General features: G+C 34.0%; 1 protein-coding gene across 1 annotated transcript; it reads left to right on the top strand.

Moving 5' to 3' along the window:
- The first annotated feature begins 10,306 nt into the window (after window positions 1-10,306).
- Window positions 10,307-17,340, top strand: LOC124828891 (Melibiase family protein). Its single transcript, XM_088106592.1, has 15 exons — window positions 10,307-10,716; window positions 10,929-10,987; window positions 11,300-11,356; window positions 11,444-11,478; window positions 11,856-11,959; window positions 12,085-12,157; window positions 13,145-13,203; window positions 13,292-13,357; window positions 13,446-13,529; window positions 14,444-14,508; window positions 14,593-14,675; window positions 15,014-15,104; window positions 15,789-15,847; window positions 16,829-16,969; window positions 17,060-17,340. The coding sequence occupies exons 1-15, from the start codon at window positions 10,505-10,507 to the stop codon at window positions 17,168-17,170; spliced, it is 1,299 nt and encodes a 432-aa protein (XP_087962718.1). The 5' UTR covers window positions 10,307-10,504; the 3' UTR covers window positions 17,171-17,340.
- Window positions 17,341-17,614: the final 274 nt, after the last annotated feature.

The following is a 17,614-nucleotide window of genomic DNA, read 5'->3' as shown; positions in this document are numbered from 1 at the left end:
ATGAGATTTTAAAGATCAATATTATTAAAAAAAATTATGCTCAAATTACATAAGTACAGTTCACTTTTTTTTGTATCTTTTAACAATGATACATGAGAATATTTTATTATCTATTACTAAAACAAAAATATGTTTAATTCAATGTATCATAAATATTTGGGTCACTATTTTGGATTGAGGTATTGGTTCAAAACAATTTTTTAAAGGTTCTTTCATTCTGTACTTCTAATAATTTCATCCTACTCTCTAATTTTTTAAAATATCTTTACATTTTTCTTCATTGAATTTTGAAATTCGATAAAGGATTTTTTCTTTATTAGATTTCAAAATTCGATGAAGAATTTTTCATTTTCTTCATTGGATTTCAAAATCTGATAAAGAATTTTTTTTCTTCATTGGATTTCAAAATCTGATGAAAAAAAAAATCTTTCATCAAATTTTGAAATTCGATAAAGTCTTGAAAAATCCTTCATCAGATTTTGAAATTCGATGAAGAAAAAATCCTTGATTGGATTTCAAAATTCGATGAAGCAGAAAAAATGGGGTGTAGGGTTTTCTAAATTGTGGAGGACAATTTTGGAATTTAAAAAAAAAATTGGAGGTGTAGGGTGAAATGATTAAAGGTGCAGGGTGAAATAACATTTTTCAAAATCTCTAATGTATTTGGGGCTTATATATGTACCTCCATTGTTTTATTCTTGCACCACTAAATTTTCCATTAATTTCCATTTTATCCCGTCCTTATTATATATTAAATTATTAAATAAATGGATAAAACTCCTTCTTCCTCCTCTTTTCCCAAAACCTTTCTTCCTTCACCCTTCTCAAAACTTAAACTTTCTTCCTCACTAAAACCTATCTTTTGTTTAACATTGAAGAACCAAACATTCGCTGGTGCCACTTTGGTGGATTTGGTGGAGTACTACTTCAACAAAGTGTGGTCTTCAATTTTACTGATTGAATCTAAGTAATATTTTGTTTTGAAGTATTAAAGAGTAGGATGAGTTTTATGGTGTGTTGACTTGGGGATGTTATTTTGGGTTTTGGTTGTAGAGGAACCAAATTACATAATCTGGGCAAGGTATTTGTACGTCGAATTTCACATTCTGATTTGGCTTACTAAATCAGATAACAAAATATATTACATAATTCAAGGGAACAATGAAATCTGGGAGATGTGATGTGAACCAGAATACACAATCTAGTGAATTGTTTTGGAGGTATGGTTATTGATTGGATAATCCAATGTAAAACTCCAAATCTAGTAAAAGGTAATCGACTTTATGAATTTGGTACATTTTTATCGGATTTGAAGGTGTATACCATATTCTTTAATCTGGTTACTACACCCCTTAAAAGAATTCATCAGATTTCTTGTTTTAGTTTCACATAACATCACTGAATTTCATGATCTGATTAGTTCTATCAGATTATGTAATCTAGTTTATTATCCCATATGTGGTAAGTCAAACCAGATTTTGTAATTTGGTGCATAGTTGACAGACTTTGTAAGCCGGGAATAATTAATGCATGTGAAATTATGCAATGCAGAGTCATATTAGTTTGTGGTTTATGTTGTGTGTTGGTGGTTATAAATTTCTTATTGGAGATGGAAGCTTATTCTTTAGACTTGAGGGACTTTGAAGTAAATCAAAATTTGAACATGGAAGAATCCTCCATCTTTATCACTAGAAGTGAAATGATTTGTGGAGATTATACTAGAACAACTTATGAGGTATTTTCTACACGCAATGAGTTACTTGAATGGGTGCGAGGTATTATTTTTCAGCTTGGATTTGTTGTTGTTATTATAAAATAGGTTTAATCCTTTTCGACATCCCTATTTGTGTAGGAATGTCTCAGATAGGTCCTCGTTTTGTAAAGTGTATCAAAATGGTCCTTAATTTTGAAAATTGAGATCAATTGAGTCCTTCCCGTTAAGTTGGCTGGACGACGTTAAAAAAATTGATGAGTGGGATGCTGAGGTGTCCTTTAATTACGAGGTGGCATGGCATCAGAAGAGTCTTGTTGACCAGTTTTGACTGATTCATAACGTGACCAGTGAAGACCTGCCACATGTCAACCCCTTTCCCACCCAAAATTAGGGTTTCAGATAGGGGAAAGGAGGAAACCCAGAAACCCAGAAACCCTAGCCGTCAGCCACCTTGAAGCCACCACCGTCAACCTTCAAATCGTCGCTATCCACCATCGCAGAAACGTGAATCGTATCAGCCACCAGAATCGCGATTCCTTCATCCTCCGCCACCAAGCGTGATTCGATCTCCTTCCTCGCAAGCTTCGCCGCAACCTCCCCCAAACCAGAGATGCAAGCCTCTCCGAATCGCGCCTTTTTTTTCGCATCTCGCAGTTGCTTCGCCAAACCTTAGCGCCACAAAACCGCCGTGAAGACGCTGCCATGATCGCAACCACTAACCTTCATCACCCTCGCACCTGTCAGAGAAAACACGCAGAAACCCAATCACAGAGAAAATCAAAATCGCGCAGCTATTCGAAAGCCATGGCGTGAATCATCTTCTCCTTCGTTCATCTCCACCTGTAACCACAATCAGACCTGCAAACAAACCCAGAAACAGAAGAGAGCCATCTCCATTCAGAAATTCTGGTGCGAGAAGCGGAGAAAGCATTTTCCCATTCTAACGGCGCGTAGGCAGAGGCACAAGGAGAAGCCCTTTCCCATGGTGGCGGTGAAGACTGGTGCCACGATTATGATTGCGGCGGCTTCTGTGAAGATGCAAAGACGACAATGGTGGCCGGTGAGGCTCGAGTTGGCGGCGGTGGTACGTTGCGTTTTGATTTACAAATTTCACTTTTTTAAATCTAAAAAACTCACCATTAAGCCAGGTCAATGCCACGTCAGTAACATTTTGTCATCTCAACATCCCACTCATCAATTTTTTTAACGCCGTCCAGCCAACTTAACGGGAAGGACTGAATTGATCTCAATTTTCAAAATTAAGGACCATTTTGATACACTTTACAAAACGAGGACCTATCTGAGACATTCCTACACAAATAGGGATGTCGAAAAGGATTAAACCTATAAAATATGATAAAGCTAGTCGCCAACTTGGAAGGAAGACATATATGTTGTTAGGATGTGAAAGGGATGGAAAGTATAGGAAATATAAATTTGAACTTACACTTAGTATAAATGGCACAAGAAAATGTTATTGTCCTTTTAAATTGAAAGGTAAACAAATTGGTAATGGAGGGGGTTGGATACCGAAGGTAATATGTAGGTCTCATAACCAATGATCTAACGAAGACTTTAGTTGGTCATCCTAATGTTGGAAGATTAAAACCACATGAACAATCATTACTTCTTGACGTGACTAAGGGTCAAGTTAAGCTTGCAAGCATTCTACTTTCCTTAAAAGAAAATAATGAAGAGTGTGTGATAATAATAAAGTAATTGTATAATTCAATATATACTTACAAACGATCTTTCAAAGGGTGCAAAACTGAATTACAATTGTTAATAATGTTGCTAGAGCGTGATAAATATATTCATTGGAGTATATGCATAGATGATTTTAATGTGGTAAATGGATTTTTTTAGACACATCCTGATGCAATCAAATTGTTGAATTCATTTAGAATCGTTTAGTTGATGGATAACACCTAAAAAACTAACAAATATAGGTTTACTTGAGATAATAGATGTTACATCAACAGGGTTGACTTTCTTTGTCACTTTTGTCTTCTTATCAAGTAAATGTCAGAATAATTTCGTTCGGGGTTTTGAAAGGCTAAGAGAGTTGTTTATCACATTTGATGGTCTCCCTATAGTCATTATTAGTGACAAAGACCTTACTTTGATGAATGCCATAAGCACAATATTTCATGCATCTTATCAACTTCTTTGTCACTTCCATATTCAAAAAGTTATTAAAGCCAAGAGCAAAATGCTAGTCAATCATGTAAAGGCATGAGATGTTGCCATGGATGCATGAGAAAAATGATGATTATGGATATCAATCTACCTATGGTTGTTATGTTCATCAACTTTAAGATGTTTGAAATGTTTGACCTTTATTCTTTGAATATGTTGATGACTTGTGGGCAATTCCTTATAAAGAAGAGTTTTTGAAGGCGTGGACAGAAAAATTGATACATTTGGGAAACACAACATCAAATAGGTATGGATAATTTGTTTTTATTTATTTCTTACTTTTACATTTAATATCATATGGTTGATTTCATGTATTGGAGGGTCAAGTCTGCCCATTGGAGTGTAAAGCAAGTGCTTTAAAATAGTATGAAAAGCTTGTGTTCATGTTAGGATGAAATACAAAATGTTATCATGTTGTAATATAATGAAATAAATACGTCATTTTAAAAAGTTTACGTTTCATAAGTCACGATTTCAATATTAGTAAGTACAAAGGATTGGTGGGTTTTGTGTCAAAATTTGGTTTGCAAATGAGTTTGATCATGTTAAACATATTGGGTTTGATAGTAAACATTGTGGTTTCATGTTGAGGCAAACATATGGTTTACCTTGTGCTTGTGAATTAACTAGATATGACGATACCTCTAAGTGAAATAGACATCATGTGGACTAGATTGAGATTTTATGATATTTCATCAATTGAATCCCAAGCAGATTCAACAAAAACTTGATCTCGTTATGAATCAATTCAAAGAAGTTGATATTACAAAGAAAGTGACAATCAAACATAAGTTACGAGAAATTTTTTATCTTGATCTGACATCAATGGTAGCTTTATTGCATAAAGTTAAAACTAATGTTGCACAAAAGACTTGAACTACTAGATATAAAAGGTCTACAAAGTGTGACCCTTCATATTTTAAGCACGTTAATGCCATCCATACATGATAGTTGTTTGGGAAAGAAAGACATTCAATCTAAGGCAAAGACAAAGGAAAAACATACCTATGGATCTATTCAACAAATACAAATACCTATGTTAGATCAATTCCATAATAGTTGTCACCCTTACATTGTTGATGTGGTTGATGTCATCTGTGATAAACATTGCGGGTATAGATGCATTATTGGTTTATTGGGTATGGGTGAAAATGTCTTGGCCCTTACCTAACATGATTTATATGAAGAACTAAGCCAACGTTGTGATGATTATACAAGATTATTAGGAAACTATGAATGACTGGAAGAACTACAAAAGTCCTTACTAATAGATTCACAATTAAGGGTATTTTCTATTACATCTTAAACTTTGCTTACCCTATGTTCGAAATTTTATTTTCATAACAATTTGCTTCATTATATATAGGCTTGTATGGCCAAATTGATGACTATACTTGACATGATATATGTAATTATTAATCAATACAATGTCATATTAGTGTGTTGGTCATTGGTTCAAGATATCACAATCTTTCCACTATGTTCTACACTATCTTCTGATATAAGAAACATCGAATTATAAATATAGAACATGTCCACAATTCACATTTATGTAGGTATGTGAAATAACTTTATGTTCATTATAAGTAATTTTTAAAAATTAATGTAAACTTATTTAATTATTTACAAGTGAAACTACAAGATGATTGTCCTATACCAGTGTTGGACATAATTTAGTCTAGTTATTGTTATCCTGAGATTAGGGTGTGATCATCCTTCTATTTAGTAGGATAAAAAAATTTATGAAGTTGATGAATGTTAATACCAATTAAGTAAACCTGCATTATGACTAATATATTATGTATGAAAGATGGAAAACATTGTTATGTAATGTTATTGACTTATAACATAAATTTCATAATTTTATAAGAAAATTAATATGAAATACTATAAACATGATGAAATACTATAATATAAGTAGATGTAAAGGAACGTCAGCCACAAACATTATGATCTCCTCTACTAGTCTCGACACGACACGTTCTTCACAAGCCTCCTAAGTCTTGTCCCATACTACAATGCCCTCACTTATATCACAACAATAAGCCATCCTTTGTTCGTAATGCATTTGAGTGCACCCTGCAATGATAAAAACATGTGATTACATGAAAATGTATCCTTATAAAAATTTATCAACATAATGTAAATAAAGTAACTTACCCATAAACTGTCTCTTGACTCTTTCCTCCTAGATACCATCTAGAGAGATCGAAATTAGCTGCTCATAGCCATATTACTTCAGAACCCTCTCCGACAAATGACAATGAATAAACCCACTAACTTGAATGAATCCAAAGAATAGAGAGATATAATCAATGGGACGACTCATGTGATATGCATAATAAGGACTACAAATGCTCCATTGTATGTCACCATATTTAGTTGTACCTTGACCTCTCGCACAATTGTAGCTTAATTTTGAAAATACAAAATAGATTGCAAAGACAACTTTGATCTTTGTTGATTATTTGATGCACAACTTTTGATTTTAAGTGACGAGCTTCAATATTAACAAATTGATGATCAAAGTTATTAATTTTTATCTATATATAATTGTTGCTATTAATTTGAAGATCGACTATTATTGTAATTACCATTCAATTCTTACAATTGGAAGAGAAATTATTATTATAGTTATCATTAAATTGTTGCATTGTTGAATATAAAGTGAAAATTTATGACTAACCGTAGCCAACATAGAGAGTAATGAAAATCTTAACAACTATAAGTTTGAAATTGTGTGGAGTGCTACAAAATGCAAGGGGATATGGAGGGGACAAATAAAGTGAAATATATGGATGAAAAAAAATAGTAGATTAATTTTTTTTTATGTGGAGTAAGTTATCTTTATCTATTCTTACACCATGGTGAAGAAAATGATTAGTGATTGTCACATGAGTGTTGAGTTTGAAAGCATGATTCAGCTGGGTAAAACATTATTTTTCATTAATATAGTCCTCCAATTTAGTATCATTAAAGTAAACAAATTAATATAAATTCAATATCTGATCTTTTAGATTTAATTTTATATATCTCGTGATATTCTGCTTTGCCACATACCAACTACGGTTCACTCCATTTAGGAATGGATTAAGCGAGTGATAGGCTAGCTTACTAAAGAAAGTTACATTTTTCATTTCATAAAACTAATCCAAATTGATACATTAAATTATAATTGTATCAACAGTGACATCCCAAAATATCGTATACACATATAATATAATAGGATTCAACTATTATAATATGTAAAAGTAGTTGAGAGATAGAGATAATAGTATTTAAATATGTATACAGTCATCCAAAAGATAGAGGGAATTAAAACGAAAATCAAACTTGAGTACAAGTTTCCAAAGTTCTCCAAAATACAAGGCTATTGAAATTGTAAAGAGACCTAAAAAGTCTTCCAAAAGTGTCGAACTATATAAAATAAAAGCTAGGAGTTTTTCAAAATAACAAGCTAATCAACTAAGAGCTAGTAGAAGGCCTAAGTACTAGGGGCTGGGTCTTCTTCAACCTCCAAAGCTTTCTCCAATGGTACATCATCACCTACTGCTCACATCCAAAGGATTGGATGATCATCGCAAGGGAGAAGACAAACACATGCAACACATACAATGCAAGGGTGAGCTAGGTCTCAAACAAACATACAGATAATTTCAATTCAATCTAGCATTTCCAAGAACGTCCATACACACCTAAACATGTAAGTCATTATAAACATAAATATTTATTTCACAAAACTCATTAAAGCAAGCATCCTATCATGTTAAGACTCATAGACACGTCCGGACATAGAATGTATGTAGAGCTGGGGCAGGTTGTGCACTTGTGATGGCCCCTACTGCTTTGCAAAGCCATTGCCGAGGGGTTCCACTCGACCATACACAAGGCTAGTCCGTTACCGCGGAATAGACCTTCAGTGATAGCGCCTACCCTAGGACCTCCCACTACTCCCACCACACACGTCAATCCTCTCTAAGTGAGAATGAAAGACCGTTGGAGTGTTAGGGATAACCCCCCATATGGAAGCCTCTCACATTCATTCAATACACTAACTGATCCCACCGAGAGATCTTAATTTCATATTCAATCCGACCACTTTAAATCACATGATATTCCTCTTGGATCAATAATGTACCTCATAAACCACTTTGATTCATCAAACATAAACTTTCATAGTCATTCAAGTGCATTCTTACTATATTGTCTCATACCAAACCCATACATCATCATACAACATCAACCATGTCATAAAAACAACTCATACATTACATACTTTCACAAAACCATCACTTATTAACACAAATTTCTTTAGGACTTTTAATTTTCAATACTTAAGTAATTCAAACAGCTTGGAGACCCTCACCAATGGCTCCGGAAGGGTCAAAACCCCCCAGAACGACCTAAAGAACGTCCAAAACGGACATCCAGAACCCCGAAAACCACCCAAAACTGTCCTGAATGATTTTCCGACGACAATAATCGATTATCATATGTGATAATTGATTATTTGCGAGAGCTTTGGAGAGGATACAACTCTCTGACTAAAATAATCGATTATCAAGTGAGATAATCGATTATTCTTATCAGTTTTTTACAACAACGTGATTTTTCTGGTTTTGGTGCATCTTAGACACTTTAATGAGTTTCTAACACTCCAAACTTGATCTATATGACGAAATAAACTTGTATAACTGATTCTAATACTTCCTAATCTTATTATCTAGTGATTTAATGTTGATTTAAACTCTAAACCCTCAATTTCATCAACCTAGGTACTCAATTCTGAATCTACCACTTATAAATTATTTTTAACACTTTTAACACTCCTAATGAGTCACAATTAACTCACCCTAGGTACTCAATTCTGAATCTACCACTTATAAATTATTTTTAACACTTTTAACACTCCTAATGAGTCATAATTAACTCACCCAAGTTATCTAAACTGATCCTAACAGCCTGGAATACAAAATTCAGATTTTGACTACCTTAGTTCTCTTCATAGGTTATAAACTTCAATGATTCACATGGTTATTTCCTAATAAATTATTTAACAGAATTCATTTCTTCTAAGCATTCAAAATTATCACAACATTGTATCAATACCAGTTCCTAATCATCCAATTCACAGTTCATATCAACATCAACCCAACAGTACACGATCAAATAGGCAAAATCACAAGTTTTCAGATTATCCTTAATTAAAATCCAACCCATAAACTTTACATGCACTATATCACTATATCTACTAAATCTAACTCATGCAAATTCAAGAATTTCACAGAACAACACACAAACCTCAGCTCCCCTTACCTCTAGTGTAGACAACCAAGCTCAAGTAGGAACCCTAGACCACTTGCTTGCACTCCCAAAATGTTAGAATCACCTATAAATCATCAATTGATGATGGAAAACGAATCTTAGAACCAAATAGAAGCTAGATTATGGAAGAAAACGAAATGGGTTGCATGCAACAAGTTCAATCGCATGCTTACAACCCTAGGGCACACGAGAAAGGAGGTTTTCTTACCGGTTGGAGAAAACGGAAAATAATCGGTAGAATCGTAGCTCTTGGAGTCCTGAAGGTCTAGGTAGCTTCAATTCGGGAAACAAATGGTTAGATTTTGGAGTTGGAATAGAGAGAGTGGCAAGGCAAGGAAGAAAAGAGAGAGTGCTTGAAAGAAAAGGGAGAACGTTCTTCTGAAGCACAATTTAGATGTGGGTTCTGTTTTTTTTTCTTTTAGGAGATTAAGTCTTTTTATTTTACTAATTCTTCTGAAGCACAATTTAGATGTGGATTCTGTTTTTTTTTTCTTTTAGGAGATTAAGTCTTTTTATTTTACTAATTTTGTCCAACCTATCCTATGCTACCACGTGTACACACTTTTTTGTTATATTTTATAAGCCCTTACATTAGCAACGTTACACTATTTTGTTTGGTAATAGTTTTTTTTGTTAAGAATGGTTGCTTATACGAAACTACGTTGAAGATTGTCAAATTTAATTGATCGAATTTAAAAAATAAGCACTGGAATTAAATTTTTTAAGCGATAAAGAATTGACCTTTTTCACTGTATGAAAAGTTAAAATAAAAAACCAAAACATAGTTTAAACCTCATTAGAAAAGAATTGTCCTGCTAACATAGACCGTGGGTCCTATCACAGGAAGAGAAGTGTCTAGATCCATTACTATATAAAAGCTTATCAGATACAAAAAGCTAACAACTGAAAAGATTGAATTCAGCGTAAAAACAACTAGAAACAAATTTAGTCATCTGGAAAATTTGTAGCAGTGACACGTACTAAGATACAGAAAACTATGTATTTCGAATATTACGGAGAGATTCTTATCCCTAACTTAAAGTATTCCTTCTATTCATATTCATTAACAGTTAATTTCAAAATTAAAGAATAACATTAAGTGTTGTATTGTATGTGGCAAATCGTGTCAAATGTTTCTCTTCCGGACAGTTCCTACGGATATCTCACATTCTAACTGATGTTTTGGATTTGTTTCGAGTGACACTGTTCAGTTTCTTCTATTGCACAACGTTTTCTGCTCTCCAAATTTCAAATTTCATCACTTTCATGGCGAAGCAGAAACTCGGATACACTTTTTCGGTGTACTTGGTCATTCTCTTCTTCTTTGCTTCCTCTGTTTCGGCTTCAGCGAGAGTTGCGCCTCTTTTGCAGAGCTATGGGAACCCAATTTTCGGATCAAACTTTCATTCTGTTTACGACACTTCCATGTACGGTGTGTTTCAGCTGAGTAATGGATTGGCTAAAACGCCTCAGATGGGGTTCGATTCTTGCTTTCTCTCGCTTACTCTTTTGTTTTTACTTGAATAAAATCTGTGACTTGTTGACTTTTTCTTGATTTTTTTCTTTTCTCTGTTGCTTCCTCCAAACTGATAAAACTACAAGACCTCCTGCACAAACACGGCCACGATCACGATCGCACACAGATATTTTGGATTGTCTTAGCTTTGATTTTGTTTTAATTGGTCTGCAGATGGAATAGCTGGAACTTCTTTGCATGCAATATCAGTGAAAGGGTCATTAAGGAAACGGGTATCCTTTACTTGCTTTAAGTGAATTGACATGGTTCTCCCTGTACTTTAAATAAACTTTGCATTCTTCAAAGTATGGCAGTCTTGTTCGGTGAAATAGGTTAACTATTTAAACAGAAAAAAAAAAAAACCTTTTGTTTTTATTGTGAAATTTGCATTCCATCGGATAATGATTTGTATTGTAATTTTGGATTTATAATCTCCAAAGGCGTATTTTTGTTTAACTGCAAGCATTATGGTTCATATACTAAATAGCAGTAATTCAATATTTATCTCGGTTCTACTAATGCTTATATGTATTGTATCCTTCCAGCTGATGCACTGGTATCAACCGGATTGGCTGATTTAGGTTATGTATATGTCAACATAGGTACTATTCATGTATGTTCAAAAATGAACTTTCTTACAGCGTGCCATCTATTTATACTTATTTGATATCACAATTTGAAATTTGCAGATGATTGCTGGTCTTCTGTGACAAGAAATCTGAAGGTTAGTTAAACTCTTGCTTTCGATCTTACTGGATCGACTTTATGGTTATCATCTATTATTTTACATAACTGTTGGCTTTCAGTGTTATCAATCCGGAAGTTCAGTTAGATGAAGAAAACCTGTTTCAATTGGTATTTGTTATATCATGGCTAAAGTTGTTGTTGTGTAACGATTTAAAGTATACATTGGTTGTGCTTCCAACTTTGCACTCCACTTGCATATTTGTTTAATCAAGCAGGAAGCATGTATGTTATTCATGGTCACATGCACTACCTATTTTCTATGTGAGTAAATGGTTATGTATCAAAGTTTAAAAGTCTGTTTTGAACGTTCTTTAATATATGTTCCTCCTTACTGTATTGGGTGTGGAAGTGCAGGGTCAACTTGTTCCTGATCCTAAGACATTTCCATCTGGAATCAAAGCTCTTGCAGATTATGTACATGGAAAGGGACTCAAGCTTGGCATATATTCAGATGCTGGGTAATATGATGTTTCAACAAGCTAGATGTTTGAACAATTTATTCTTAAAGAAAGGTCACTCGTGTTGATTGTGACTAACTGATCATCTAATCTCTTAATATTTGTACATATCTCACTGTTATTAGGGCTTTTACATGTCAAGTCCGGCCAGGATCGATTTTCCATGAAACTGATGATGCAGATTTATTTGCCTCTTGGGTTAGATTCTATTTTCTCATTTTCATGATTTGTGAAACAGTATCAGATACTATTCATGTCTAGGGAGTTCGTTGGGTCCATAGAACATAAGTACTCCTCATTCATTTCTATTTTATCATGTGCATTCTGTATGTGTAGCACATCTGCTATAAATTGTTTAGCTCAGCCTCATATATCTTTTATGGAATTAATTTGTCATTTTACAAAACAAAACCAAACTTTAGATAAGAATTTCTAATGGCATCGTCATATACCCCAAAATTTGGATGAGATAAGAAATTGTTCCATTTAATGGAATGCTTCTACATTTTGAGAAAACAAATGGAAAAATTATGCCATTGTAGATCAGATAGTATCATAGTACTTCACTGAAATTTGTTTGTTGAAATGTCTTCACAGAACTTAGCAATGACCTATACTGTCATAAACATTATGTCTAAATGGCACAGTTAGATTTAAAATCTCTCAAGTAATACAAGAAATCAGACTAACTGCCTGATGCATTAACTATAAAGTTTAGTTGGCTGCACTAAAATATGTCAAATATTTAATTGGAAATGTAAATTGCAATAATATACATCCACTATCAATCAATCAAATATTTCATGAAGACGATGTTTGAAGTGCATCCACCACTGATTAATATTAAGCATCGAGAACCAACAGAGGGGTTGGGTCCAGCGAAAAGTGCTAGTCCCTACAATGTAGTGAACCAGTAATTAGAATCCCTGTTGAGAAAGATGTTCACATAGTGTTGACCGTGTCTCAATCAGGATTGCTTCTAAAGGAGGATACCTTTGGGAAACCAAAATAAAAAAAGTAGGCACATCTTTGTAAAATCATGTCAGTAATGTATCTTGAGCTTCCTTTTGAAATCATTGCTTTGTAACTTAATATCTTAGTAACATTGTCATAAATTGGAATTGTTGCAAGTTATATTTTTCTTTACTTATCAGGAATTTTAACTCAACTCAATCCTTTTACCAGGGTGTAGATTATTTGAAGTATGACAACTGTTACAATCTGGGTATCCCTCCAAAAGAACGGTGTGTTCTCATCTTTGTATCACTGTATTTGTATTAGTTGTTACACCTTATACAATAAATTGAGCCAATGTGGTTGCTTTGATTCCAGTTATCCTCCTATGCGTGATGCTCTCAATGCAACTGGACGCAAAATTTTCTACTCACTGTGTGAATGGTAATAAAGCATTTTTGGTATTTTGTTATATGAGCTTAGTTCGGTTTAGTTTGACAGAATTCTTCAGGGAATACCTTTGATTTTGCAGGGGCGTTGATAACCCTGCCTTGTGGGCAGACAAGGTAGGTAACAGCTGGCGCACAACTGATGATATCAATGATTCGTGGGCAAGGTTAAAGCTTTAGACTTTCATTTATAAGTGGTACCTTTAAAATTGTATTTGGAATGCTCATGGCTTAACGAAAGATAATAGCATTAAACCAGCAAAAGTTGTGGGGTCCAATTAGTCTTCAGTTATTACTGCATCGGAATTGAGCACATGGTAACAGATGATTGGAATATATTTAAAGGTGTAATGGTTACCTTTTTTCTGCCCTTGGCTTGGTAGAAATCAAAATTTGCGTAAGATTTTAGCAATGAGTAGGAAGGGGAAAGTGTAGGGATAAATGAGCGCAAAGGGTGGATTGTATTTTTCCGATCTATTCCTAGCCGCCAGAATAGGGAAAAGATTTAAGACTACTCACATGCTTGTGAATGCTCTGTCTCTGAGGAGTAAGAACATTAGTGAGTTCATTACTTGAAGATCAAATAATCCTACCCTGCCAAGTTCTATCTTCTTGTCACATAGCAGCTGGACTTAAGAAATTAGATGCACTCTAGCGTGCAGTTATTTGAGATCCTAGAGTTCATGAAAGATTTATAAAGAATGTGTATGTAAATAGTGATTGACATGAGGCTCATGACTATTTGTCATAAAGTAACACTGTTGAATCATGATGATAAAGATTACACTAACATAGAGTTAGGTACTACATTTTTTAACGTGGAATCTGGGTTATCCTGCAGCAGCCATCAATTTTGTTTGAGATTTGACCCTATGAAATAATCTAATACATTCTCTTGATCTTTTGTGTAACTATTACTACAAGACTCATTCTATAATTTGTTCTTCTTGGCAAACCATAGGTACAGTTCCAAAACTAGCTGTCATTTCGATACAAAGTTTTAACATTTGATCAATTTGGAGAATTCTTGTACAAAATTATCTGTTTGAATGGTTGTCTAATTCTTATTCTTGTTGTTTAGCATGACAACCATTGCCGATCTTAATGATAAGTGGGCTGCATATGCTGGTCCTGGGGGATGGAATGGTACACATTTTGTCTTTCTTGAAATTTTATTGAAAATATTAGGAAAACCAGAAGCATTCCTACTTACCTCATTTTACCGGACAGATCCAGATATGTTGGAAGTTGGAAATGGTGGAATGACTTACCAGGAATACCGTGCTCACTTCAGCATGTGGGCTTTAGCGAAGGTGTTGACCTTAGCCCCTACTTCCTATGTTTTCTCCCTGGCATTCATCTGTGCTGAATTTGTCATCTCTTGATATCAGTCTGTCATCAAATGTTTTTCTATATGCTGACCCTCAAATAACAGCAATTCGAGATCTTAGGATAGCAGGCACGGTTGCAAAATTGATTCTCTGGTGTAAACAAAATAAAAAACAGGGGTCGTCTGAATTCACTTTCAGTTTGGCGTAACCATGATATCTTTTGAATAAAGCATAAAGATAAGCTAAGCTTGCAAAGACTGATACACACATTTTATATTTGAAACTTTCACATGCTCAAAATTTTGAACATGTGCATGCAGGCACCGCTATTGATCGGCTGTGATGTAAGAAATTTGACTGCTGAAACACTTGAGATTTTAAGCAATGCAGAAGTTATTGCCATCAATCAAGGTCGTACTACTGCTTTCTATTATTGTTACCAAGTTGGTGCATAACTCCCTGTATGTGGTGCCAATGTGTTTATTTTTGTTACTTAGTACTGTCCTTTATACATAAAATGGATAAATTTAAGATGTATTAATTAGTAATTTGGTTGTCCCTTCAATTATTGAGAATCTGAGACAGATACACATTTTTTATGTATTTATGGGTCTATTATCAATACAAGTTTTACTTACTGATGGAAAATTTGTTTCTTAAATTAGGTATAGCTTGATTTAATGTAACTCCTACTTAAACCAATTACTTCAAAGAGTGTTTCTAGAATAAAAGTAAAATTTAGGACATTATTAATTAGAGCTAACTAACTTCACTATTTTTAGTGGACTTGATGAAATTTATTAGTTGTTTCTTTTGTAAAAGATTGGAAGGAGTAAATTTTTTCATCTATCGTGACTAAGGTATTGGGAATCCAAGTGAGTCTAAGTCTTACATTGGGTAAAAATGAAAAAGTAGCATCATACAAGGATGAAGACCATAAACCCATAGCCTTTAGGTTTTGGGTTGAAAGTGATGTCAATCCCTTATATGATTGGACTTAGGTCTTATTAGTGTTGTGTCTCTCTAGTGAACCTCTTCTCTCAATAAACTCAACATAAGATAAGTAAGGATACTGATTATTTTGTATCTCTACAGACCCACTTGGAGTCCAGGGAAGGAAAGTTCAAGCTTCTGGTGTTGATGGCTGCAGACAGGTAATATATTCTGAACATTTTGGCTTTGTTTTAGAGGTTCATTGTAGTCGTGCTTCTGATGTTGATTTAATTGGATTAGATTTAATCAGATTACTCCGGGTTCAATTAGTTTGAAGTTTTTTTTTTATGTTTTCACTTTTAGTGACAAAAATGTTACCTTGATTTCATTTTTTTGTCTTTATTTTCATAGATTTATATAACAAAAGTGCAAAAAGTGTCATTTTTTCTAATGAAAGGTGAAAAGAAAATATATATTTTCAAACCAAATGAGACTTAAGTGGTTATTTGGACTGCTCCTTTAGGAGTGGACTGTTCCTTCTACTGAATCTCGTATACTTTCTGAATGGAAATTAACATCACTCAAGAACCAAAGCTGTTCAAAGTTTACAAAGCATTTATATATATAGACCATAAAACAAAGCACTCATGCTCTCTCATATACACCCGGTTTCAGCTTAACGGTTCTATCTTCCTTAAACTTGAACATGATATCAAAACCTTTAAGTTTTGGGTTAAAGATAGTGTTATTATCATTTACATAGGTTTTCTCATAGTTCATTAGTGCTAAATCTCTCCGGTGTATCTCTCCTCAAGATCATAACAATGGTATCAAAGTTTACCAAGGACCTATCACTTCACAATTCTCGAGGCATCATTCTTTGCTCGTTTTTAGCGTCAATCTGGAGCCAGGGAATATGTATCTTTCATCTTGGATGAAGTTAATTTCATTCTAATTTCACGTGTGATCATTTATCTTTGAAACTTCACTTGTTCGTGGATCAACTTACCATAAAAAGAATGAAGAACAACTAGACAGACTACTGCTATGAACTATTTTGATGTCTGATATTTAAGAATTAGACTACTGAACACGTTCCTCTTTAGGTCTTGATATGAGAAAGTATGTCACTAACATGAAGTTAAAAGTCATATACATGGTACTATGTGGTAAATTTAGACTTCACTTTTACATCTTTACAGGTTTGGGCCGGTCCTTTGTCAGGAAATCGATTGGCTGTTGCTTTCTGGAATCGATGCTCAAAAGTTGCCACTATAACAGCTTCATGGGAAGCACTTGGGCTTGAATCTGGAATTCATGTCTCTGTGAGGAATCTGTGGCAGGTAAGCTACCCTACTTGCATGAAACTTCTTATGTCAGTCTGTATTTCCTATTTATATAAGAGCAGATTATATGCTTTTTTTATCTTGCAGCACAAGTTAGTAACTGAAGATGCAGTGTCATCATTCGGTGCTGGAGTTGATATCCACGACTGTCAACTGTACATTTTCACTCCATTTACAGTATCTCACTCTGTTGAGTAACTCATACTTCATCCACTCATGTTCCATCTGTATAGTCCATTATGGTTGCTACATCATAGTTTTCTGTTCTTCTCTTCTCTTCTCTTCTGTTGCATTATTTGTTGATCAGACATGAACAACTTAGAATATTTCGATATCTTGGGTTTACATCTCAAATACATTGTGTACAAGATGGTCTGGTTTGTGTGTTAGAAGTCTAAGTATGAATTTAAGTTTCACATTGGATAAAAATAAAAATGAAAAAGTAAAACATCATATAAGGATAAAGATCCATTAACCCATTATCTCAAAGTTTTGAATAAAATAGTACCAATCCTTTGAGGTTGGACTAGCAGTGTTGTATTTTCCCAATGAATCTCTTACTTTATAGACCCAACACTCTGCCCATTGATCATGATCACATAATTTCTCTCCTAAAAGTTCCCTGGAATGGATTTTATATGT

Source organism: Vigna umbellata, chromosome 2 (assembly GCF_029865625.1).
Source record: "Vigna umbellata cultivar VRB3 chromosome 2, Vumbellata_1.0, whole genome shotgun sequence".
Lineage (NCBI taxonomy): Eukaryota > Viridiplantae > Streptophyta > Magnoliopsida > Fabales > Fabaceae > Vigna > Vigna umbellata.
This window is presented reverse-complemented; position numbering and strand designations above follow the sequence as displayed.

Coding starts and splice junctions, on each gene's coding strand:
- LOC124828891 (XM_088106592.1), top strand. CDS start 10,505: ATGGCGAAGCAGAAACTCGGATACACTTTTTCGGTGTACTTGGTCATT. Junction 10,988..11,299: donor AAGGGTCATTAAGGAAACGG/GTATCCTTTACT, acceptor GTATCCTTCCAG/CTGATGCACTGGTATCAACC. Junction 12,158..13,144: donor CAGATTTATTTGCCTCTTGG/GTTAGATTCTAT, acceptor TCCTTTTACCAG/GGTGTAGATTATTTGAAGTA.